At 36.8% G+C, this 27,343-nt stretch overlaps 1 protein-coding gene across 3 annotated transcripts in view; it reads left to right on the top strand.

The window, feature by feature from the left end:
• Positions 1 to 27,343, top strand: part of TMEM260 (transmembrane protein 260) — a 74,469-nt gene that overhangs the window by 23,751 nt on the left and 23,375 nt on the right. For all 3 annotated transcript variants that reach the window (XR_005579357.2, XR_012516306.1, XM_003930497.4), the window contains exons 4-12: positions 922 to 1,099; positions 2,676 to 2,789; positions 7,123 to 7,302; positions 9,854 to 9,894; positions 13,640 to 13,723; positions 14,862 to 14,976; positions 16,296 to 16,465; positions 19,224 to 19,395; positions 23,316 to 23,464. Coding sequence is in view for 1 of the 3 variants with exons in the window: in XM_003930497.4 (XP_003930546.1) it covers positions 922 to 1,099; positions 2,676 to 2,789; positions 7,123 to 7,302; positions 9,854 to 9,894; positions 13,640 to 13,723; positions 14,862 to 14,976; positions 16,296 to 16,465; positions 19,224 to 19,395; positions 23,316 to 23,464 (1,203 nt within the window). In the remaining 2 variants the exon portion in view is untranslated. The remainder of the gene's footprint in view (positions 1 to 921; positions 1,100 to 2,675; positions 2,790 to 7,122; positions 7,303 to 9,853; positions 9,895 to 13,639; positions 13,724 to 14,861; positions 14,977 to 16,295; positions 16,466 to 19,223; positions 19,396 to 23,315; positions 23,465 to 27,343) is intronic.

Below are 27,343 nucleotides of genomic sequence, written 5' to 3'. Positions count from 1 at the left end.
AGAATATAGTTGAAAATTAATGATTCGGAGCTATAGAAATTGTTAGACACAGTAATGCTTGTCGAATTTTCTAACACTATTAGAAATAGGCATTTCACAATAGCTTTCATTTTCATATTTTTAGATTTATAAGGAAATGGAAAGTTGTTTTGGTTTGATACGCGCTAGTAAATTTAACCACACTACCAGTCTCAAATCAAGTCTCTGAACTGAGATCCAGATCCCTGATTGTTTTGAAGGTACATGGTTTGTTGGCATTAATGAGTGAAAAATTTGTTTCTAAGTGATTCTTCTGGTGCTATTGAAATTCACATTTCTATCTTCTTCTTTAGAAAAAAAAAAATTAGTTTGAACTTCAGCTTTGTCTAAAGAAAAAAACGCAAACTAAGAACTGCACTGTATAGGATATTAAAATCATCAAATCTTGTGGTCAAGACATTCTTTGCCATGTGCTAAGAGATGAAAATAGAAGATGTCTAGGTTCAGACATTCTACCTGAAGTGAGAATGCATTTTTCTGAATAAATATTTTTTCATTTCATTAATTTTTACAATCAAACATTTAGGTCTTAACTAAATCATCCTTCTTCATGGGTAGAGCAGTAAAATGACATAGGTTTGTTCTCTCTCTAGCTGCTGTGTCTCAGGTTTTCTGAACTGGCGTGAATCCTAGCAGTACATCTGAGGACTGACTCTCATTCTAGCTATAGGTTTGTTAATTTGTTCATTAATAGGTTAACATATGAACTTCCTGATTAAAATCCGTTGAAAGAAATTATTATATGAGGTAATGTATCAACTGTATAATGTGTTGGAATAGTGCTGGGTGACTGTCATAATTTGTTGGTACAGTTTACAAAAAGGAAAATAAAGTTAGTTCTTTTTGTTGGGGAAGAAGATTTCATGTTATCTGTGTTTGCAGACTTTCTGGCTCATCTGCTGGAGGAATCCTTGCTGCGGGGGTGTTTTCATTTTCTCGTCTAACATGGCAGTGGTCCATTGCAGCAGAGGTTTTTAGCTTAAACAATCTGTTTGTGGGGCTGCTTATGGCTCTTACTGTACATTTTGAGGAAGCAGCAACTGCAAAGGAGAGATCAAAGGTAACCTATTTTGATCAAAGTGTAATCAGTTTTTGTTTTAATTTTTAGACGGTTGTGTTTCTTTTTAATATTGGCTTAAATACCATTTATCTGTTCTGATTACTGTCAGGATAATCTAGCATGTTGAGAGAGAAAATGATCTCAGTCTTTTTTATTATGGATGGAACCACGACAACCCTTGTAAAAACATGGTGCTTTTTTTCCCTCAGAGTTGAGAAGGTTTTTGGCGAATGAGAGGATTATGAACTCTGTGTGTGTCCCATGGGAAAGAAAGGCTTGTTGATTAATTCACCATCATTGGTTTATGTTACCAGAAGTTGCCAAACTCTGGACCGGACCCCTTAAATTATAGTACATTGACTCACTCCTTAATTGCCAGAAAAGGTCAAATTTGTAATTTATTTACCTAAAAGAAGAGTATCAAATGTAAAACATGAAGTAGTTCAGATGAGATTACAATGAATTTTAAGGTAAACACTATCATCAAAATCACTTGACATGTAAAAGAACACTATCTTCTAAAAACTTAGTCTACACATTGGGAAATGCCAAGTCATCTTAGTATAGGCAGCCTTGTGTTGTTCAAGAGTGTAGAAACAAAAGAACATCATGGTTTATGTGTGGTTTCCTCTGATGCTATTAGAGGGGTTTTTTAGGCTTAAAAAAATGTCTGATTATCTTAAAAAATCATTCAATACACCTTTTAAAGAGTGAGAAGGCACACTATCAGGTTCAGGTGTAGGGACAGCTGCAAGGGGGTTTTGCAGTAGGGGAAAGAAATCAGGCTCAACTCAAAATACAAGGAAAAGTGGGAATTTATAGCCAACGAGCCAGGGTGGGAGTCAGTGGATAGAAAATTACTGAGAGGAAATCGGGGTAAAGGGGGGTTATAGCTAAACCAATTTAACTGAATTCTGGCTGAAAGCAGGCCAGAGGGATTAGACATCACCTAGGGAATGGTAGTGGATAAAGAACTTGATCAGATATTGAGGATGAGGGTTCTAGTGAAACTGATTTGGCAGGATTCATGCTAAAATTGGACAATGCAGAGATGAGCATGGATCCCCAAAAGTCAAGGCTCAGTTGGGAGGAGTTCAGAGGAGCCTGACTTGAATTTGGTTAAGGAGAGAATCTTTGTTGATTATGAAACTAACACACATTCAGAAAACTCAAAAACATCACCCAGAGATAACCAGGCTTCTAAATAAAAGAAGTTATATTTGTTTAATAGGAGAAAAAGCAATGGCTGAATTTCAATTATAGATTTTACTTCAATAAGCATTACGTAATACCCTGTTACTATTAAAACTTAGCTGTTTATCATGAAGGATTTTCTAAAAGTTGGTTTGAAAACAGTTAAGATTAAACTGCAATTATTTGATGAACATGGAAACTATTAACAAAAATAGTGATAAATATTAGGGACTATTAAAGGTGTAACTACTTGTGTTTTAGAGGTTGATTTTTAACCTAACTTATGAGACAAATGCTTGGTTTTAATATAAAAATGGCTTTTTATTATTGTTCTTAGAGTTTTAGGTGAATTTTTTACTTAATTTTTAAAATTTATTTTCAGATAACTAAAATTGGTGCTTTCTGCTGTGGCCTCAGCTTATGTAACCAGCACACAATAATACTCTACGTTTTGTGCATAATACCTTGGATTCTCTTTCGACTTTTAAAAAAGAAGGTAGGTTTTTGAATTTTGAAAAATAAAAATGTACAATATTTTACTTAGGTCTAATATAACATTTTTGTTATAAGAAAATTTCAGGCTTTAATTTTTCTTAGGTTTCATGTAAAGCATAAATAACCTTAGGGCCTAACAATATTGACTGAAAAAAATAGGATTTCCAGAAATTATGCAGTATTGATTGCAGTGGCATCTGGCATGTTCCATAATTTTGTGACTGATTCTGAACAGCACCTCAGTGAAAGTGAGCTCAAAGGTCCTAAAGCAACAATATCACATTTTCTTATTGTTTGATACCTTCTAAGACACAGAGTGGTGTGCCATCATACTTACTTGCTCATTTAACTGTGTACGGAGTCCCTGCCCTGTGCCATTTGCTTGTTCCAGGTGCTGAAGAGTCAGCCCTCAACAAAACAGACATCACTGCTATTGTGAACTGAATAATAAAATCTCTGCTAAATAACAGTTCTGTTTTCTCAAAATGGATTCCCTAGACTTAAAACTGATTTATTGTTATTTTTTCTTTCTCTGAAAGAAAAAAATCAAATATAAAGCAACATAGGAAAATGACTTCATTAGGCATTGAGAGATTTAGTACCCAGAGGTTAAAATAGTCTATATACAAAGCCAGTGCTAGAGTCTTTTTACCATATTGTTTGTTTGTGTACAGACCCAGCTTTATTTATCCTTTTATTATTTGTTCATTATACCTGGCTATATTCAGAATTATAATAGAAAACACATAAATAAAATTATTATCTAGAAATGAGAAATAATTTTACCAAAGCTTTAGATAACTATATTTACTATACTTGAACACATTTTGCTTCTTAGCTTCTTAACAGCAAACCAAAAAGGATAACCTGGAGGTTATAAAAGTTTTACGATGTGATTAAAAAGTAAGTAAAAGGGGCCGGGTGCAGTAGCTCACGCCTATAATCTCAGCATTTTGGGAGGCCCAGGCAGATGGATTACCTGAGCTCAGGAGTTCAAGACCAGCTTGGCAACACAGTGAAACCTTCTCTCTACTAAAAATGCAAAGCAATTAGCCGGGGTGATGGCATGCACTCGTAGCCCCACCTACTCAGGAGACTGAGACAGGAGAATTGCTTGAACCCAGGAGACAGAGGTTGCAGTGAGCCAAGATCCATCCACATCACTGCACTCCAGCCCAGGCAACAGAGCGAGACTCTGTCTCAAAAAAAAAAAAAAAATTAAGAAAAAGAAAAGGTCGGGTGCGGTGGATCAAGCCTGTAATCCCAGCACTTTGGGAGGCCGAGGCGGGTGGATCACGAGGTCAAGAGATCGAGACCATCCTGGTCAACATGGTGAAACCCCGTCTCTACTAAAAATACAAAAAAAAAAAATTAGCTGGGCATGGTGGCGCGTGCCTGTAATCCTAGCTACTCAGGAGGCTGAGGCAGGAGAATTGCCTGAACCCAGGAGGCGGAGGTTGCGGTGAGCCGAGATCGCACCATTGCACTCCAGCCTGGGTAACAAGAGCGAAACTCCGTCTCAAAAAAAAAAAAGAAAAAAGAAAAGTTAAATAAAAGGGAAACATAGCAGCTGACAAGAAATTACTTTTCCTTGACACTGAATTTTGTGAAGTCAATCATGTAAGTCCTTATATAAAGCTTATTAAACAGCATAACAGGCGGTGTCTTTAACAGTGTATACAGCAAATTCTTTATATGGCCTTTTATTATATAAACCCTTGATTAAAAATGGAGATAACAAATATAACTCAGTGAAGCTTTCCTATGGAATATGAGAAGGAGGCCCAGATATTTCTCTTGTGAATCAGTGGGGTAGATGGATACATCTCCCTCTAGTATCAGTCATCTCACCCAGGCTTCTGACCTGAACAGACATGGGAGGGATGCATTCTCAGCTCATATTTCATGTTCATTGATTGAAAGGAGAGGCATATACTTCGTGTAAAACATGGAGGATTCAGAGTTGATAATTTTGGATCCTGGACTAAGGGCACATTTTCCCTGTACTGAGGTGAGCTACCAGACAGTGCTGAAATTTTGAGAACTGTGACTGCTTATTTTCCATTAGTTAAAAAGCAGAGGCTAGAAAATAAGGCCTACCAATGAAGTAACAGGGTAGTTGGATTTCACTGTGAGGTAATGTGAGACAGAGCAGAAAGTCCTGAGTCAGTTGGTTTTAACCCTGAATGCTTATTACCTGAGAAGCTTTTAAAAAGTCTGTGTTTAGGCTGGGTGCAGTGGCTCACATTGGTAATCCCAGCACTTTGGGAGGTGGAGGCGGGCGAATCACAAGGTCAGGAGTTCAAGACCAGCCTGACCAACATGGTGAAACCCCACCTCTACTAAAAATACAAAAATTGGCCGGGCATGGTGTTGGGCACCTGTAATCCCAGCTACTTAGGAGACTGAGGCAGGAGAATCGCTTGAACCCAGGGAGCAGAGGTTGTGGTGAGCTGAGATCATGCCATTGCATTCTAGCCTGGGCGACAGAGCAAGACTCCATCTCAAAAAAAATAGAAAGTTAGTGTGTGTTTGTGTGTATTTATACATAGATGTACATGCATATATAGTAATGTAGGTATATACGTATATATGTATCTGTATGCACTTACATACATAGGTGTATATATATACACATATTTATGCTAAAACTTGATTCTACCCCAAAAAATTCTGATATAAGTGATCTAGGGTTAGGCCCAGACATCAGTGTTTTTAAGAAGCTCCCAGGTGATTTTCATCTGCAGTCAAGACTATGAACTACTTATTCCCCAACTGTCTGCAATAGCTCTCATGTAATTGTCTCCCTTTTTATTTCTCACACAAAAGGAAAATTCTGCAGCAACTGCATCTTAACATTCTAAATTCAACTTTATAATATGCAGAAACTGTGCAAAAGTAAGCATGTACTTTCTTTAAAACCACTTTTTTTTTTTTTTTTTTTTTTTGGTGAGATGGAGTTTCGCTCTTGTTACCAAGGCTTGAGTACAATGGCGCGAATCTCGGCTCACCACAACCTCTGCCCGCTGGGTTCAGGCAATTCTCCTGCCTCAGCCTCCTGAGTAGCTGGGATTATAGGCATGCGCCACCATGCCCAGCTAATTTTTTGTATTTTTAGTAGAGACGGGGTTTCACCATGTTGACCAGGATGGTCTCGATCTCTTGACCTTGTGATCCTCTCACCTCGGCCTCCCAAAGTGCTGGGATTACAGGCTTGAGCCACTGCGCCCAGCCAAAACCACTTTTAAGAATAGCAAAGGCATGCTGTGAGATTATTTCTCACACTCCTTTCATGCCATCATTTTTTATGCGTCTCATTACTGCTATAGAAATCTCAAATGAAATCAGTACTATAATAAAACACTTCATTTTCAATTAAGAATGTTTATTTGAAAATGCTAATATAAATCAACTGCTTGTTCTACTTCTGGTGAATGTGAACCTTGATTCTTGTATTCATTCTTACATATGAATTTCTCTTTTTTGTCAAGGAAAAATTGGCAATTTCCAAATATGATATTTGTAGGAGACCACCTTTTCCAGTTAACTAACCAGTATTCGAATCTTGGTTCTAATATGCAAGAATTGATTGAATATACCAGAATTCATATTATTTTGGATTTAATCTTTATAAAACATTGTCGATACTGTCCTTTGTTTAAGAAAAGTATTATACAAATGAGAAATGTATTTTTTCTAAATAAGGTATATGAAGCAGCATTGTTAAATATAACAAGTAATTTTCTTTAGTAGTCCATCTTGTATGTAAATTGAAGGGGAAAAAAAGCATTTGGTTGAGCTTGGAGTTGATATAAAAGCTAGTTTCATTTATGCCAAACATTTCTGTGAAATGTTCAAAATCATTGTTGAAAGAATAGTCAACGTATAATCATAATAATATATATAGTTGAAGTCTACTCCTAATGATGATGATGAAGTGAATTGGTCTTAGAATAGTATTTTGGGCATATTCAAAATCAGCCAAACAGCACATAATCACTTCCAAGCAGGTTATCTTAGCCGTGCAATGCTGCTTGTCATGACATGGTTTTAAATGTAAGTGATACAATAAACATGATACTCATGAGCCTTTGCTAATATTATTTGCTTCACTCAGCTTTCACCTGCCATGCAAAGGAGTCCACGCTGATGCAATTTTCTAGTAATCCATAGTAATCAGAAGGTTTAACATAGTATTCTGTGGTGACTTAATATAAATTGGGAGATCAGCTCTGAGTAAACATATTTCATGTTTTCCTTGATATGTTCTTGAAGTTCCAGGATGAATCTACTAAAATAAACATTGTTATACCACTCAATGTGCTCTGATGCAGGAACTCTCCCTGGGCTCTTTGTTGAAGTTGAGCCTGTACTTCTCTGCTGGTTTGCTGCCCTATGTCCACCTTCCCATCTCATCTTACCTTAATCACGCCCGGTGGACCTGGGGAGACCAGACAACACTGCAAGGATTTTTGACACATTTTCTCAGGGAAGAATATGGAACCTTCAGCCTGGTAAATTCATATTTAAAGCCCTTCTAAGGAAACAAGTGGCAAAACTTTGGTGCTCTGCCTGGGCCTTGATTGCAAAAACAATATTTATCAATGACAGTGGAACGAATTTTTATTTTGGTTATTTATATAACACACTTGCCCCTCGGAATATGACCTTTGATATAAGTTAGAGGAAAGTCAGAATCACTTAATTTGACATCATATAGTTGTATATCCTGAATATATTTTTTAGGATAGCAATCATTAAAAAGTTTTCCATCTACATTTGAAGCATTTGAGTCTTCTTAGCACTGAGTCACTATGGGCACTTGATCTGTGAATAAAACTATCTGGAAAAGATTGAAGGAAAAACATCCTCAAATTTTAAAATTTACCGTGACCAAACCACTTCTTCTTCTTCTTTCTTTTTTTTTTACATATTTGATGAACAGTGTTTATGTTAGTATCTAGTTATTAAAACTGAAGACATATCTGTAAATGCCTCATAAGATACAAGTTCACTAAATGGAAAAACAGTGTGTTCCAAAGAAGTTCAAAAGGCCTTGCTTTTCCTAAGACATGTTAGGGGAACACATTAAATGTAATCTCAGTAAAACTTATCTGAAAAATGAAAGGATAAGCAGAAGGTTTTTTATTTTCGTATAGATAGTTATATCAGGTTTTTCTTTCTTGGTTTATACTTTTGTGTCCGGTTTAAGAAAGCAAGTCTCAGAAGAGTACCTAGTATATAATACCACTTACACAAAACTCTAAACCACGTGAAAACTAAACAATCTATTGATCAAGGATACATACAAAAGTGGTAGGACCATATATTTATAAAAAAGAGGGAAATAATACCAAATTCAAGGTAGTAGTTACTACTGTGGGATGAGGAAGAAGTCTTTGAGGACTTTGTGAGATACCTTAGGATACTGATGAGGTTTTGTTTCTTAAATGAATGATGGATCTATAGATTTTTTAAAAAGCACTTTGAGCCTTAGATATGTATTCTATATGTTTTTTTAATGTAGGAGATATTTCACATGAAATAGATTAATAAAAAGGAAAATTATTAATTATTTTGACTTAGAGAATTTGATACTTTACATTTATATTCTGCTTTACTTATTTGGTTATTTCATAAAAATATCATCTAAGGACCATTCTAGATTTGAAATTTATATTATTCATACATAATTGTGAAATTGTAGATGAACAGGTTGTAATGAATTTTAATCGAAGTGCTATAAAGAGCTTAAGAAAAGTCTATAATAGAAGTATAAAAAGGTTATTAATTTATTAACATGTTAATCACTTTTGCTGGAATAGTTTTGCTGATTTCTAGCCAATTGTTACTTGTTTTTTTTTTTTTTTTGAGAGAGTCTTGCTATCACCCAGGTGGGAGTGCAGTGGCGCAATCTTGGCTCACTGCAACGTCCACCTTCTGGGTTCAAGTGATTCTCCTGCCTCAGCCTCCCAAGTAGCTGGGATTACCATCATGCTCTGCCTTTGTTTTGTGTTTTTAGTGGAGATAGGGTTTCACCATGCTGGCCAGGCTGGTCTTGAACTCCTGACCTTGTGATCCAACCACCTTGGCTTCCCAAAGTGCTGGGATTACAGGGCTGAGCCACCGTGCCCAGCCTGCCAATTATTATTTCTGAAATTCTTCCTAAAGGATGTCTCAGTTAGTTTTCACTGACTTCTTTAAAAATTCAGTAAGACTCTTGATTAAAGACTTTGAGAGAAGAGAAATGTTGCATTGTACATTTAAAACCTGTATCTTTTAAACATACACACAGCCAAAAAGCATATGAAAAAGTGCTAAATATCACTAATCATTAGAGAAATGAAAATCAAAACTGCAGTCTCACACAAGCCAGAATGGCTTTTATTATATGAAAAAGTCAAGAAACATGCTGGTGAGGTTTCGGAAAAAAGAATACTACTACACTGTAGGTGGGAATGTAAATTAGTTCAGCCACGTGGAAAATAATGCAGCGATTTCTGAAAGAACTTGAAACAGAATTACCATTCAACCCAGCAATCCCATTATTGGCTGTATACCCAAAGGGATAGAAATTGTTATACTAGGAAGATACATGCACAAGTATCTTCATCACAACACTATTCACAATAACAGAGACCTAGAATTAACCTAAATGCCCATCAGCAGTAGACTGGATTTTTTTTAAATCCGATACAAAAACACCATGGAATATTATACAACCGTAAAAAAGAATGAGTTTATGTCCTAGCAAAGTAATGCAGAAACAGAAAACCAAATACCACATGTTCTAATTTATAAGTGGGAGCTAAACATTAAGCACACATGGATACATGTACTTTAGGGCAGAGGGTAGGAGGAGGGAGCAGATCAAAAAAACAATTGGGTACTATGCTTATTACCTGGGTGATGAAATAATTTGTACACCAAACCCCGTTGACATGCAGTTTACCTGTGTAACAAACCTGCACAGGCATGTTTTAAGTTAAGATTGTCAAAGTACAGTAGCCTAATAAAGCTTCAGTTTAATGCTTATGCAAATAAACGTTTGTTTTTTGTGTTTAGGCCAAATCTGAAGTAGGATCCAGTATGTCTGAAATACTACTGTGAGTATAAAATATTTGAAACGATTTTAAAATGAATTCTCTGTTAGTTCCTTTAAGTGATTTTAGGGATTTCTGAGTTTATCTCTTTGTAGCAAAGTGTGTCTGAGAAGTAGTTTTTGCCTCTGCAGTTAACAGTTGTTTGTATTTACAGTTGTCCCTCAGTATCCATGGAGTATTGGTTATAGGACCTCCTGAGGTTATAAAAGCCCATGGGTACTCAAGTCCTGATACAAAGTGACATAATATTTGCATATGACCTGTGTACATCTGCTTGTATACTTTAAATCTTCTCTAGATTATCATACCTAGTACAATGTAAATGCTATGTAAATAGTTATGCTGTATTGTTTAGGAAATAATGACAAGAAAAAGCATCTGGGGGCGGGAGGAGAGAAAAAAAAAAAGCGTCTGTGTATGTTTGTAAAGACAGTTCTTTTCCCCAAATATTTTTGATTTAAGGTTGGTTGAATCCACAGAGGCAGACCCATGGATACCGAGGGTCAACTGTACCGTCAAATATTTTTTAGCACCTCCTTCAGTAAGAGCTTAAAATGAGCAATAAACACAACAGTGAATGAGAATATTAGGGTACCATATAGAGCATTTGTAGAACTAAAATGTTTTTTAACCTTCAATTGGATATAAAATTACCCAGTCAATGTAGTATTGTTTTATAAATAATGTATTGTTTGTTTTGGCTTTTACATTGTCTTTATTTTATGTACATTGTATTCAGCACAATTTGAACAATTATTTTCTTGTTATTTTGGTTTTTAATTCTTCAGAGCTTAATTTATGTAATGTCTCCTATGACTTCTTTAGGCTATCCTTGCCATAAGCTCTGTCTTTAACTTACATATTTTTAACATCCAACCTTATTAGAGCTGGTTTAAGCAAATATATTTCTATCTATATTATTCAGTAGTGTTCTTTGAAAACTGGGTTAATATTTGCTTTAAAACCTACAGATTAAGACAAGTGGAAAGATATCCATCCCAACTTGATAAAAAATTTTGGAAGAAAATAGGTTTCTATAACACAAAAGTAATCCTAACTAATTACTAATTTAGAACTCTTGGGGCTGTTTGAAAAAAACTATGAGGAGAATATTTCAACTTTATATGTGAGGCAGTTCATGAGTTCTCACGATTTTGGTGTAATTTACTTACTAGCTTGCTTTCTTCCAGCCATCATTCCTTCCTTTCTTTTTAAACTTCTTTTTTCTACTTCCAAAAAAGATACATAATCTTTATAGAAAATACAGGTAAGCAAAATTAAGAAAGTAAAAACTACCTATAAATCCAACCTGTAGAGATAACCACTATTATTAATCTGTTAATACTTTGGACTATATTTTTTCTAATAGTTTTAGGATTTTTGTTTATTTTTAAAAGTAGGACCACAGTAAACCTACTGTTTTATTGGCCTTCTGTTTTTCACTTTACATCATATCTTGAAAATATCTCCCTGCCATCAGTTATTTTCACATAACCTTTTGATGGTTCTCACCATTGGTTTTTAATATTTCTTTTTATGTGTGAGACTTTTGTGGCTTTCTCCTTTTCGTTGGGGGAATGGAACAGGAAGCTCAGTTTTCTTTTCAGAAATAAAGATAGCTCTGGGTACAGTGGCTCATGCCTGTAATCCTAGCACTTTGGGAAGCCAAAGTGGGAGGATCGCTTGAGCCCAGGAGTTTGAAGCCAGACTGGGCAACTTAGTGAGACCTTGTCTCTGCAAAAAACTTTTTCTTTTTTGTGAAAGAGTCTTGCTCTGTCACCTAGGCTGGAGTGCAGTGGTATGATCTCTGCTCACTGCAACCTCTGCCTCCTGGGTTCAAGTGATCCTCCCACCTCAGCCACCTGAGTATCTGGGATTACAGGTTCGTGCCACCACACCCAGCTAATTTTTGTTATTTTTAGTAGAGACAGGGTCTCGCTATGTTGGCCATGCTGGTCTCAAACTCCTGACCTCAAATCATCCACCTGCCTCAGCCTCCCAAAAAGCTGGGCTTACAGGAGTGAGCTACCACACCCAGCCTACAAAAGATTTTTTTAAAAAATTAGCCAGGCATGGTGGCATGTGCCTGTAGTCACAGCTACTCTGGGGGCTGAAGTGAGAGGATCACTTGAGCTCAAGGAGGTTGAGCCTCCAATGAGCCATCATCGTGCCACTGTACACCAGCCTGAGTGACACAGTGAGACGCTGTCTCAAAAAATAAATAAATGAAATAAAGATAAAGACAGTCATATCAGTGTCTCTGGGCTTTTACTTTATTCTGCTTTGCTCCATGCAGGACTCACTGCCTTCTCTTTTCTGTCTACCTTCCAGAGATTCTTATAGCATTAAGGATAACTGGTATAGTTTTGCCTTAGCAAACCCTACATGAACTCCAAAGAACTCTCAGAGTAATCCTAGACCATATGTCTAACTTTTATTAGTTGCATGTAAAAGTCATCTATTGGGAGACTTAAAGGCCTCCTTTACATTAAAATAATAGCAGGTTGTATCCCCAGAAAAAAGACTTGACAAAAGTGATGACCATTCACACTCATACTTTTGTGTGGACCAAGTCATCATGTAGAATGAAGGTATAATTTTAGCATTCCCTGAATGAGAATTTCTAGTCTTGAATTTTTTTGGGTGGGCAGGAGTGCTGAAAAATGCAACTTGTGATTAACTGATGAGAAAATCCTTCAAAATGATAGGAGCTCATCATCTGCCCTTTTTCAGGCAAGCAAATTAAATTTTTCCCCATGCATATCTCTAAATTACAATCCTGTACAAGGAAATTATTGAATCTAACCTTAGGCAGTGACCATCTTTTTGCACTTACACTTAAGCAATAGATCTCCAAGAATTAATTTTGAGACTGACTTTATTCCTTTTGAAGCGTGGTTTGAAATGGGCCTCATGCTGGAATCAATTTTTCAAGTGTATTTGAAAATGAGTATCTCATAGTAGATGAGTCTTCATTAGTAAAATACACATTGTGTGGGGTCCATAATTATGGTGTCACATTTTCTCCAGTAAAATTGCCGGTAGGGAGAAGAAAGTTCTTTGAGATGATGTATAGAGTCATTTTTTTTTTAAAAATTGGAGACAGCTAGAACAGAAGCTATTTTAAACTCAGCATCTGAAAATGCATATGTGTTAATGGAAGAATTTAGTTTAATTGTAGGAAAAAAAAATAATACATTTCTCTGAGATTGCTTAAATGTTTTTCGAACTAAAGCAAATAATATAGAAAACAAGGAAGCCATGTAAGAAAAAAGATAACCTGCAAAAGAATAGCTGGGAATCATCTCTCATGGCCTTTGTTTTCTTCATATTAGATCTCCAGAAAGCTATTCGAATTAATTTTATAATCAGTTGCTAAATCACTATTGACCATGTCTACACTGCCAACAGAAAAAAATTCAAACTCATTTCAAAGAGCTTCCTACCAAACCAGTCAGGGATATTCTGTACAGGAATCCAGTATCAAAACTACAGAAGCATTATTTGTTCTGATCTTATTCCAAATTAAGTAAGTTGGTAACCACATGTTACAATTAGAAAACATCTTGGAACTATTTAACTCTTTCTGTTGCGCTTTGTCTTCCAACTTTAAAAGACAAAATTTTTAAATCTGACCGCAGCCCTTATGTTTGTTCAGTATATAATCAAATGTATCCTACAAAGTATATTTTATTTGGAATTAATCAAATTGTTTTCTGCCAACAATAAGTTAAGTTGTTTTTTACAGTTCTCAGGTCACAAATATGAGGACCGAACTCTCATTCAACATCCAGGCCCTTGCAGTTTGTGCAAATATATGTTTATCAAGAAAGTAAGGAATAGAATGCCCTTTTCTCTTATTTTTCTGTGTTCATGAAATGAATTAATGTTTTCATTATGTCACTTTAGGACATTGCTAGTATTATTTTATACTTCAAATAAGTGAATCTCCTAGCTGTCTATTAAGATACATATGTATTGCTTTCTTATTTTTATTCTGATTCTAAATCAATGATTTCAAGAAATTGAGCAATATATTACTAAGTAGGCAGTCATTTGATGTCCTAAACTTCAGGCTTGATCTCTTACTTTGCCGTAACCGATTATTAGTGCTGATCTTAAAAAGAAGCAATTATTTAAATTCCTCTGATGATAAAAGTAACCTCTGATGAGAAAAGAAACCGTGAAAAATGTAGCACTGTAAAACCTATTAATTAATTAATTATCCAGTCTTTTGAATGTGTATATTTGCATACGTGTCTATAGTTTTGTTTACTTAACACTTAAACATGGTATTATGAACATTTTTCCATACTATAAAAATACTTAAAATCATTTAAATGTCTAAATAACATCCTATGACCACAGGAGAATTAATTTAAATCTTCTATTGAGAAGTCTTTAGATTGCTTCCACTCTTTCCACTATTATAAGTAATACCCAAGCATTTTTATGGATTAATCTTTATTCACATTTCTGGTTATTGCTTAAAGATTTATGCCTGCATGTCACATAACTGAGTCAATGATTATGACTATTTTTAAGGCTCCTGATATAGATGTTATTAAAGTAACTTTTCTGAAGGATTATACTGACATATACTGTCATACTGCTGCATTCACACCAGCATTGAGATTTATCATTCTTAAATCTTTATTATTTCAAGCATGAAAATATTTGTTTTGCATACATTTGATCACTTCTGAAATTTAACAAAATTAGTAGTTTGTATTTCTTCTGTGAATGTTAGCTTTATATTCTTTTACTGCATAGTTCCAAGTTGTGGTTCATATTTATTACTATATTTTGTTTGTTTCAACTCAGATTTTAAACAATGGCATCTCTATTTGATCCTAGTTAAAAATGGAAAGTTTTTATAGATCTAATAGCTTACAGTCCTGTGATATTATTATTGATATTCCTGTATATGTATATAAATATTTTAGATATATTTTTATTATCTTTTGTAGGGACAGGCCGAATCCATCATTAGTTTGGCTTTTTACCGGAATGTTTTGCATTTATTCATTGTTCTTTGCTTGGAGAGCAAATTTAGATATTTCAAAACCACTTTTCATGGGTGTGGTAAGTTTTACTTGGATATAGATATATTATTGACCAGAATGTTTGAGAAGAATGTACAAATTTGCATTTCATGAATCTTGTAGAAGAGCAGATTACTTGAGGAATAGTTAAAATTGTATGTACATTAAGTTAAATTATTGAGTCAGTACAGCTAAGGCCTCTTTTTAGGATGAAAAGAATGCAATGTTTAATTAACACACTCGTTAAATAGAAAAATAAATGTAAGGTAGATTTAAGTCAGTCGTGTGTGTGTGTGTGTGTGTGTGTGTGTGTGTGTGTTTGCACATATAGGCAACACAGCATTTCTCCTGGAATTTTTTAATAGCAAAAGAAATATGAATTACAATTGAGGGCATTTAACCACATACTGCCTTATTTCTTATCTTCCCCATCCCAGGCCTAGGCAAAAGAGCAACTGTGTTTCTGTTTTCCTTGGCAGCAGTCTCTGAGATTAGAGTATTTCTTCTACTTATAATAAAATCTCTGTAAATATCAATAGCTTTTTTTTGACAGCTGAAACCAACTGGTCTTTTTGTGTGTGTGTCTGTGTTCAGGAAGCCTAATAAATAATACCCTACTTGATCACCTGAGTTCTGAATCAATTGAGAAACAAGGTAATCCAGTATAACGGGTGAGAGAATCACCTTTATTACTGATAATACTGAGACTTGAAAATGTGGCTTATATATTTGGCCAAGAAGGCTTCCTCTTTTAGCATCTCAGAATGAGCAGATTTACCCACTAGTCACAGGCAGTACTGTGCAGGGCAGACCTCTTCCCATGTCTCCCCCACCCCACTGGTGCCATAGAGACAGACTCTGTCCCTGGTCAAGTGCTTCCTGTGGGTAGCTCAGTTCTAGGAAAAGGTGAGAGGAAAAGGGAAGGCCCTGCAGGCTGATTCCCAGCTCCCAAACTCCCCAGTTGGATCAGTCCCTACATCCCACAGGAGGAAATACGTGAGGGGTCCGAGAGAGGCCAGGACAGTGGAGCTTCTCCCTGTGGAAGGAAACGTCAGGAGTAAAGCAAAAGCATTTCTCTACCTCTTTCAGCCTGTGTATTACTGGAGTTCAAGAGTAAGGCCACAGTATTGAAGTGAATGTGTGGATCTAAAAAGGGAGATGCACCTGTCAAACTGAGAAGGAAGAATGTTTGAAAATAGAAAAACAATATGACCTGGGCTTGGATGGGGGAAATCAGCTAACAAAATCTGAATGACAACAGGCACATGCAACTAGGTTTATGCAGTATATTTTAAAAATCTGTAAGTACCTGATCGATAGCATAAACTAGTCAACTGGACCTACTGGTCTCTTTCACAGGTGGAACGATTCTGGATGCAGAGCAATGCAGTAGTGGCTGTCCTCGCTGGCACTGGTTTGGCCGCACTTGTGTCTGAGACTAACCGAGTGCTGAATAACAGTGGGCTTCAGTGTCTGGAATGGCTTTCTGCAACTCTTTTTGTAGTTTACCAAATGTATTCTAATTACAGGTAACACATGGTTCTTTTTGTGAGAAGTAGCTATCAAGCCAGAGATAGCTGAGTATTTAGATTCAACCAGTTTATTTCATTTTTAACTTCTACTGGTTTTCAAGACTCAAAGTGAGACAGCTTGGTTGAATGCAGTCGTTCTTTAACTTTTGGGATTGTTAAACCTCCAGAACCAGAGTCAGCATGGCTGATGTATGGTTTCAGGCCATTGCAAACAAGAGTTTAGGTGGTGCATGTGGACTGTTTGTATCTTTTTCTCTCTTTCTCTCTAAAGAACGCTAGAGATACTTTTAGAATCCATAGTATAGGTAAAATTCCATGACCTGAAATAACACTTAGGTAAAGAGTAAAATGATTTAGGGTCTTTTTGTATATCCTAAAATAATTGACTTTATGCCTTACTTTATGTCCACTTGACTCTGTGGTAGTAAATAATAATTTTTGTTGAGACAAGGTCCCATTCTGTCCCCTAGGCTGGAGTACAGTAGCATGATCGTAGCTTACTACAGCCTCCAACTTCTGGGCTCAAGCAGGTCTCTGCCTCAGCCTCCTCAGTAGCTGGAACTATGGGCACATGCCACTATTAGCATGCCTTTTTTCTTTTGTCTTGTCTTTTTTTTTTTTTTTAGTAGAAACAAGGTCTCACCATGTTGCCTAGGCTGGTCCTGAACTCCTGGCCTAAAGCAAGCCTCCCAGAGTGGTGGTTACAGGTGTGAGCCACCACGCCAGCCTTAATTATTTTTTAAATTAAGTTCTAAAAGTTTCTTAACTCATGTATTACTAATATTACATGTATTTCTCAAAATCTAATAATCATTACAATAAGAATCTCAGTCTAACATAAAAGATGTCTTAAATTATAGTTCATTTGTTTCCAGCAATATCAAGTACACATTATGGAATTGGAAGACAGTCCCTTGGAATTTTACTATAGTGAGATTTGACTGGTATTGTTTTAAAGGATTAATTTTTAACTTTAAAAACCAATAAATGATCTTATCATTCAACCCTGTAATCCTATTACTGGGTATATACCCAAAGGAATATAAATCATTCTGCCAAAAAGACGCATGCATGCAAATGTTTATTACAGCATTGTTCACAATAACAAAGACATGAAATCAACCAAAATGCCCATCAGTGGCAGGTAGGAAAAAGAAAATGTGGCACATGTATACCATGGAATACGATGCAGCCATAAAAAGAATGAGATCATGTCCTTTGCCAGAACATGGTTGGAGTTGGAGGCCACTATCCTTAGGAAATTAACACAGCAACAGAAAACCAAATACTGTGTCTTCTCACTTGTAAGTGGGAGCTAAACGATGAGAACTCGTGGACACAAAGAGGGGAACAACAGACACTGGGGCCTACTTGAGAGTGGAGGCTAGGAGGAGGGAGAGGGTCAGAAAAAAAAATAACCATTTGGAAACCAGGCTCGGTACCTGGGTGATGAAATAATCTGTACAACAAACACGAGTTTACCTATGTAACAAATAACAAACCCGCATATACACTCCTGAACCGAAAATAAAAGTTTAAAAAAAAAAAAAAAAAAAACCACATTGTTCTTTATAATACTGGAATACAGCTGGTGGTAGAAAGGCCACTAGGAGGCCTTGAGAGAAGGGGCTGCATGTCCTGGGCACATCTTCACTAGCTCAAGAAGGTTCACCAAGCCCACAGTGTGTGTCCCAACCTTTTTTAATCCCAGTTATCTCCTGGCTCAGGCTATTAGGGCAGTCCAAGTTTAGCATGAGACATGTTTGCACAGGCTAGGTGTTTTTATCTTCTTTTGATTTTTTTTTATTTGCCTCAGGGGAATGGAATACGTAGCACCTTTGCTAGGTGGCACAATGTGCCTCATCACTCTGTAGCGTAGGGAATCAGGTAGGAAACAGTGATTTTTACATGAATTGCAAAGGCAGGGATAATATTCTGTTCCTGGAGGTGCTCATTTGCTTCATGATACTAACCTGGTGATTCAGCTTTCGGCTGTGTTTCTCAGCTCCATCCAATGTAATGGACCTGGTCATAACAGGAAGGACATTGCTTGTCTGATTTTTTTGATACTTACTACTGTCTTGTCATCGTCTTCTGTTTTCATATAATGGACTCAGAATTCATGCCAGTTTTTCTTTAAAGTTAGAAAGTTCACTTTATTCTTGAAAAGAATGGAGTTGTTGGCAGTAGCAAATAATGCCTGGAGAGAAGTAAACCACTCAGTAAACTCTTCCTCCCCTTGCTTCTCATTGGTCTCATCCCCTTAGCGATTTCTTGATCTCGAAAGGCAGAGAGGAACACAGGAGGCCTGTGATTCATGGGGAGAAGTGGAAGGATCAACTGCTGCCTGCAAGAAAATCATACAAATTCAAGTCAGAAATGGGCAGATTTCCTTTTGCGTTTCTGAAAGTTCCTTTGAGTAAATGGAATTAACATGAAATTGCCTTAAATAAGATTGGGTTGCACTTGGGGGGAAAAGGGACCTATTCTTATACACTAATTCCGTTTTTGTGGAAATGATTATAAATTCCAGAAGTAAGCAGTAGACTGATTTTTTTCAATTACACAATTAGCTGCTGCTTTTTTTTTATCAGACGATAGTGTTCTCTTCAAATTATGTATTATTTTAGAATATATTGAAACACTAAATATTGGTTGTATAATAGGAAAGGAATGACATAGAAAATAAGCCCAGTGTTAGGAAAACTGTAGCAAAGTGTTGCTATTTTAATTTTTTTTGGATCATTTTATTTAGCGTTTGTGACCAAACGACCAACTATGTGATTGATAAATTTGCAAAGAACCTTCTCACCTCCATGCCTCATGATGCAATTATCTTACTCAGAGGAGATTTGCCTGGGAATTCTCTCCGTTACATGCATTACTGTGAGGGATTGAGACCTGACATTTCCCTAGTTGATCAGGAAGTAAGTATATGAAAAATACACTTAGAATATAGCAATGATTTAAAAACGTATGTTTTGGAAAAAACTGTCTTCTTTAAAACAGTGGATGGGTACAGTTTTCATGATCACTGTTAGGTAGAATATGACATTCTTTCGTTTAACAGTGTAAATCACACTAGTTGCCTCTTTCTCCTTTCAAAACATCTAAACTGAATGTTTTAAGAATTAATGTTTTCATGTTAGAGTCATAATATTTTAGGTCTCTAGTTCATGTGACAAACCATAAAATCGTTTGCTGTATTGTAAATCTATTTTAAAATTGTTATTTTACATTCAGCTAACTCAGCCATTCAAATTAACTTTGCTCATTGGTTCAAGGACTAAAAGAAATGATACTGAGTATGAAATAAATCATACTGTGGGTAAGTAAACATTTCACTCGAAACAAATTATTCACCACAATTATGCTATAGAATTTTTACGTAAACTTTGTAATGCTATGACAAAAATACATTAGGAGAGGACTTGTGAAATTTTGAGGGCTATGAAAACAATTTTTTTAATTGAACTATTTAAACTATAAGATTTATTATTTAAGCCTTAGATAGATAAAAGGGAAGAACACCTATCTCTGGTGTTTTTAGAGTAGTCATTAAGAAAAGAGGAATTCTAATCTTAAAAGACTAATATGAATTCAATTGAACAAATTATTAGGCATAGTACTTACTGCATTTTGTTGAATTAATGAATAATTACAATTTTTAGAGAAAACTTTATCAACAGATTTATAAATACACAATTTTATGTTTTTACATGCAGTTGCATTTATATCATGTATGCAGATTGATTAATTTGATCTTCAGTCTGGTGTCTGACGGAAGCTAGGTTACGTGTTAATAACGTAGTTCCACACTGTGATTTTAAATACTGTTTAGGATGTCAGCTACTGTACTTGAGAAGCATGGATTAGAAAGTGAATTAGACCTAAACTCAAGTCCTCATTCTGTCACTTCCTGGATATGTGACATGGGGCTAATGATTTTTCTCCTCTCAGAGCTTCTGTTTCCTTGTTTATGAAATGGAAGTCATTATTAAATAAATTAGGATGCATCTGAATGCAAGACACAGAAATACCTGAGTTAAATTACTGATTTTTTTTTTTTTTTTTTTTGTGAGACGGAGTTTCACTCTTGTTACTCAGGCTGGAGTGCAATGGTGCAATCTCGGCTCACGGCAACCTCTGCCTCCTGGGTTCAGGCAATTCTCCTGCCTTAGCCTCCTGAGTAGCTGGGATTACAGACACGTGCCACCATGCCCAGCTAAGTTTTTGTATTTTTAGTAGAGACGGGGTTTCACCATGTTGGCCTGGATGGTCTCGATCTCTTGACCTCGTGATCCACCCGCCTTGGCCTCCCAAAGTGCTGGGATTACAGGCTTGAGCCACCGCGCCCGGCCAAATTACTGATTTTTTTAGCCTCACACAACAAGCAGTCTGGAGATAGGTGATGTTAGGATTGATAATTTGAGCAGTTCAGGGACGTCCGTTTCTGGGGCAGCTTTTCTGCCATTCTCTTGACTTTTTTCTTCCAGTCACAGGATGGATGTCTAGTTCCAAACATCGCAACCTAAAACAAAGCATCGTGCTTCTTCTGGGGCATCTCCCACTCTTTTTCTACTTAATGAGACTAACATGTGCTCCAGAAGCCCCCCAGCAGACCTCCACCCAGGCCCCACTGACCAATACCTAGTCATAGACTCACACCTAAACTGCTCATTAGCAAAGGAGAATGACTAGACCTGAGAGCATTGCAGCCTCAGCCAGCTGATCAAAATCAAGTTTGCATTAGTGAGAAAGAACAGGGTATTCACTGTTGATGGGCATTCAACAGTGTCTGACAGAATTATTCTCACATAGCAGGGTTATCATGAGAATTAAATGAGGAACAATAAAATCCATAGCACACAGTGGGTATGTAATTAATATCCTCAAGAACTGGAACTATTGGGTAATGAAGCCTCATTCAGTAAGGATTTTTGAGTATTTACAATTTATACTTAGATTAAAATTTGTCATTCACTAAATGACTTAATGCTTTAGCGTAAGTAAAACATAAGCACAGTTTCTCCAATGATGAGATCCAAACATAACAAAGCTTTGGTGATGTAAATGAGGGTCACTTTAAAAAGAGTTAATAGATACACATCAAAGTATAGAATTAAGTATAGAATTAAGTAAAATGATTTTTTCTAATATAAGCAAATTTTTTAAATCAAAAGAACTTGTAAGGATATGTAATTAATATAGCAGTACTAATAAATTTAGGTAATTTGAAATACCAAAAGAGTTTCTAAGTTTGAGGCCTAGATTATTATATGACTGAGCTTCTCCAGTGCAGGGATTATATCTTATTCATTATAGCTAAGCATACTTGTTTTTTTGAATGACTAAAGGAATGGCTATTTTGTCTACGTTGTCTAGTCTGACTGTCAAAGGCATTTCAACTTCAGCAAACATAATTTGAGAACTGGCTGGGTGCAGTGGCTCACGTCTATAATCCCAGAACTTTGGGAGGCCAGGTAAGCAGATCACTTGAGGCCAGGAGCTCGAGACCAGCCTGGCCAACATGGTGAAACACCGTGTCTATCAAAAATACAAAAATGAGCTGGGCGTAGTGGTGTGTGCCTGTAATCCCAGCTATTCAGGAGGCTGAGGCAGGAGAATTGGTTGAACCTGGGAGGTGGAGGTTGCAGTGAGCCAAGATCACCCCACTGCACTCTAGCCTGGGTGACAGATGAGAATCTGTCTCAGAGTAATAATAATAATGAATTGAGAACTATTCTATGCCAGGCAGTGTGCTAGGTGCAGGGACACAGAAGAAAAAATACAGTGCCTTTTCTCTGGGAGTTCACAGTCTGGTGAGAAACAGGCTATAATAAAGCTAGGTACAGAGTGCTAGAGGAACATGTCATTCCAGCTATGGAGACAGAATAGGGCTTCAGAGGAAGTGATATTTACACTGGTTCTGAAAGTTGAATACATGTTCTCTAGGTTAGTGGTCCCCCACCTTTTTTTGTTTTGTTTTGTTTTGTTTTGTTTGTTTTGAGATGGATTTTTGCTCTTGTTGCCCAGATTGGAGTGTAATGGCGCAATCTCGGCTTACAGCGCCCTTTGCCTCCTGGGTTTAAGTGATTATCCTGCCTCAGCCTCCCTAGTAGCTGGCCACCACACCCAGCTAACTTTGTATTTTTAGTAGATACAGGGTTTCTCCTTGTTGGTCAGGCTGGTCTCGAACTCCCGACCTCAGGTAATTGACCCGCCTCGGCCTCCGAAAGTGCTGGTATTACAGGCATGAGCCACCATACCCACCCAGTCCCCAACCTTTTTTACACACTGGGACTAGTTTCATGAAGAACAATATTTCCACAGACTGGTAATTGGGGGTGCGGGTGGGAGTGGGAAATGGTCTTGGGATGAAACTGTTTCACCTCAGATCATCAGGCATTAGATTCTCATAAGGAACATGCAACCTAGGTCCCTTACATGTGCACTTAACAATAGGTTCATGCTCCTGTGAAAACCAAATGGTGCCACTGATCTGATAGGAGGTGGAGCACAGGTAGTAAAGCTGGCTCCTGCTATGCAGCACAGTTTGGGGACCCCTGCTTTAGGTATAAGAATAGGGGAAGGTCCTTCTGGGGAGTCAAACACGGGAGGTAAATTGGAAGAAGGTACTAATGTGACTGATGACAGTCATCATAAAATCTAAGGTTTACATCACTAAAAAAGTAATCAGTGCCACATCTTCAGTTGTGCTTATATTTTCAATTATGTACATATTAGGTTGGTGCAAAAGTAATTGAGGTTTTTGCCATTACTTGATAAACTTGATTCTTATTAAGAAATATGTTAAAAGGCTGACATTATGTGTGACTTTTGGCAGATGATGACTTACGAGTGGTATTTACCCAAGATGGCAAAGCACTTGCCAGGTGTCAACTTTCCTGGGAACCGGTGGAATCCTGTGGAAGGAATATTACCTAGTGGAATGGTCACATTTAATCTTTATCATTTTCTTGAAGTAAATAAACAGTAAGCATTCTTTTTATATAATAGCTTTTCTAAAATCTTAAGCTTTTCTAAAATTGTTTCTGTAGCAGCTGTGCCTTATCCAAAAGACCAATTTTGTATACCTATTTCCCTGTCATTGGTGAGATTATCTTTGTAATTAAATTGAATATCTGTGCATAAATGAGGCCGGGCAGAAATGTTATTGTTCTGGGTAAGGAAAAAATAAAGACAGATTAGCAATAACAGCAAATAAGATCTTAGTACAATTCACAGAAATTGGAGATGTGCCTGCCTACTTGAAATCATTGCAGGTGGATGGCAAGCAGTTACAGTTCCCCCTGATCAACGCCATGGCCCCCCTTTTAAGTATAAAGCAAATATTGTCAGGAATAATCACTATATAAAAGTAGCTTAGGGATTTTTATAAAGGATAAGACATTTTTATAAATAAGAAAAACACCTACGGTTTATACTAGCTGAGATAAAATTGTGAATCCTATACTCGAGAACATAAAATTATTTGTAGTTAAGGTCAAGACTAAATAACTCCCCCAATGGTATAGTGCTGAACATTTCTCCTGCCATGAAGTGCTTGAGATTGTCCAGAGCTTGAAAAAGAAACACTTAGTTCACAATTTCTTTTTTCTTATAAAGAAGACTTCAGCATGTCTTTGTAAATCCCAAAGGTAAATTATCCCTTGCTAAGAACATAATAATGTGGTATTTTGAGTGTTTAGAGCTGAAGTTTATGTGGCTTATGGAGTAAACGAAAGTAATGGTATAAATGTGCTAGGAGAGTAACATTTAATTATTCTATTCTAGAATAAGATATTAGGAACCATTAACATCCCCAAATAGGCATTTTTAGGAATTTTCAAGAATTCAGTCTCACAAGCGTTTACTGAATGTCACCTATGTTACAGCTTGTATTAGGCTCTGGCAGTAGAAAGATGAATGAGACTCAGTTCCAAATCCAAGTAGAACACAATCTAGTTGCATACATACCTAGATGTGAATACGACTAGCCATAATTTGGTGGGATAAGTTCTATACTAGCAATGCTTTGTAAAGTATCAGACATAGTAAATGCTCAATAGGTATTTACTGAATAGATGATTTAACTGACAATAAATGCCAAGTGTTCTGGCAGCATGGATGAGGAAGCCATGAGTTCTGCTTGAGGACATTCATTCAGCATTTATTTAATAAAACTTGGATGTCTAAAGTGATCCAGGAATGAAATCATGGAAATATCCTATGTTCTTTGGGGAACTCTAAACAACACAGAAAAGTGTAAAGACAATGAGTATCATCTGTCTCCCAAGGATAGCTACTGTTAATATTTGCATAAATATTTTTGGATTCCACTCATCTTTAACATAAATTACTTACTTTTAAAACACATACAGGGCGGGCGCGGTGGCTCAAGCCTGTAATCCCAGCACTTTGGGAGGCCGAGGCGGGTGGATCACAAGGTCAAGAGATCAAGACCATCCTGGTCAACATAGTGAAACCCCGTCTCTACTAAAAATACAAAAAATTAGCTGGGCATGGTGGCGCGTGCCTGTAATCCCAGCTACTCAGGAGGCTGAGGCAGGAGAATTGCCTGAACCCAGGAGGCGGAGGTTGCGGTGAGCCGAGATCGCGCCATTGCACTCCAGCCTGTGTAACAAGAGCTAAACTCCGTCTCAAAAAAAAAAAAAAAAACAAAAAACAAAAAAAACCACATACACATACTTATATGTATGTATCATTTTCGGTTCAATTTTTTTTTTTTACCTATCATTATATTATAAGCATTTCCCCACACATATTATTGTCATTTTTGGCTAATATTCTCATAAGATGCATAATAATTTAACAGATATTCTATTTTTTGGATATGTTCTTTGTTTCTAGACTTTTGCTATTAAAAGATGATATGAACATTCTGCCCCATAAAGTTTTGTTAATATTTTTGACTATCAAAGATTGCTGGATAAATGTGACTTATAAATATCAGTTTTTTAAATAGTTTTTAACTTAAAAAGTTTATATTGGCCTATTTCACTTAGTGTAATGCCTTTGAGAACCATCCTAGTCACTGTGTGTATCAATAGTTCATTCTTTTTGTTGCTAATATTTCTTTTTTTTTTTTTTTTAGACGGAGTTTCGCTCTTGTTACCCAGGCTGGAGTGCAATGGCGCGATCTCGGCTCACCGCAACCTCCGCCTCCTGGGTTCAGGCAATTCTCCTGCCTCAGCCTCCTGAGTAGCTGGGATTACAGGCACGCACCACCATGCCCAGCTAATTTTTTGTATTTTTAGTAGAGACGGGGTTTCACCGTGTTGACCAGGTTGGTCTCGATCTCTCGACCTTGTGATCCACCCACTTCGGCCTCCCAAAGTGCTGGGATTACAGGCTTGAGCCACCGCGCCCGGCTGCTAATATTTCATTATAAGGATGTACCATAGTTTGTTTGGGTTGTTTCCAGTTTGGGGCATCTATAAATAGAGCTGCTATAAACATTCATATACAGATTTGTGTGTGAGTGTGTTTTTCTGCATAGGGTTAACATTGAGTTGTTTTCTTATTGTTGAGATTTGAAAGTTCTTTATATATTCTAGGGACACAACCCCTGTCAAATACTGTCTCACAGTTAATTGCTTGTCTTTTACAAGTGTCTTTTGCAGAGTGAAACTTTTTTATTTTTATGAAATCCAAATCCAATTTTTTTCTTCTATGAATTATATTTTTGGTATCACGTCTAAGAACTCTTTGCCTGATGCCAGGTCACAAAGATTTTCTCATGTTTCCTATTGTGAGTTTTATAGTTTTGTTTTTGGGAATGGATGTCAAATTGTCCTGACACTATTACTACAAAGATTCTCCTTTCTTCTTTGATTTGAATTTACACCTTTCTATGTCTCTACGAAAGCAAAAAATTCTTCTGAGGTTTTTGATTGGTCTTAATTTAATTAGTGTTTTTGTGGGGTTTTTTCATCCTTTTGTCTCTAACCAACCTCCTATATAATATTTATAATGGGTTAATGGGTGGTTTTTTTTTTTTTTTTTTTTTTTTTTTTTTTTTTTTTTTTTTTTGAGACGGAGTTTCACTCTGGTTACCCAGGCTGGAGTGCAATGGTGCAGTCTCGGCTCACTGCAACCTCCGCCTCCTGGGTTCAGGCAATTCACCTGCCTCCAGGCAATTCTCCTGCCTCAGCCTCCTGAGTAGCTGGGATTACAGGCACGCGCCACCATGCCCAGCTAATTTTTTGTGTTTTTAGTAGAGACGGGGTTTCACCATGTTGACCAGGATGGTCTCGATCTCTTGACCTTGTGATCCACCTGCCTCGGCCTCCCGAAGTGCTGGGATTATAGGCTTGAGCCACCGCGCCCGGCCTATAATGGGTGTTTTATAGGCAGCATATATTTGAGCCTTATTTTACTATCTCAAATATATCTATGTTTAATTGCTGTGTTTACACCATTTGTATTTAATGTAAATATTGATATGTTTAGATGTATGTCTTACTACTATTAGCTTTTTTTATTGGATTAATTGACTTTTTTCTTTTGAGACGGAGTCTCACTCTGTTGCCCAGGCAGGAGTGCAGTGGCACAATCTTGGCTCACCGCAACCTTTGCCTCCCAGGTTTAAGCAATTCTTTTGCCTCAGCCTCCTGAATAGCTGGGAGTACAGGTATGTGCCACCACGCCTGGCTAATTTTTGTATTTTTAGTAAAGATGGGGTTTCACCAGGTTGGCCAGGCTGGTCTCGAACTCCTGAGCTGAAGTGATCTGCCCGCCTTGGCCTCCCAAAGTGCTGGAATTACAGGCGTGAGCCACCATGCCTGGTTGACTTTTTATATTTCTTTTAAAAATGTTTATTGAGTCTTTTTACTGTATCTCTTGGTAAAG

Source organism: Saimiri boliviensis, chromosome 2 (assembly GCF_048565385.1).
Source record: "Saimiri boliviensis isolate mSaiBol1 chromosome 2, mSaiBol1.pri, whole genome shotgun sequence".
In the NCBI taxonomy this organism is placed as follows: domain Eukaryota; kingdom Metazoa; phylum Chordata; class Mammalia; order Primates; family Cebidae; genus Saimiri; species Saimiri boliviensis.
Note: the sequence above shows the minus strand (reverse complement) of the source record. Positions and strands in the feature narration are given on the sequence as shown.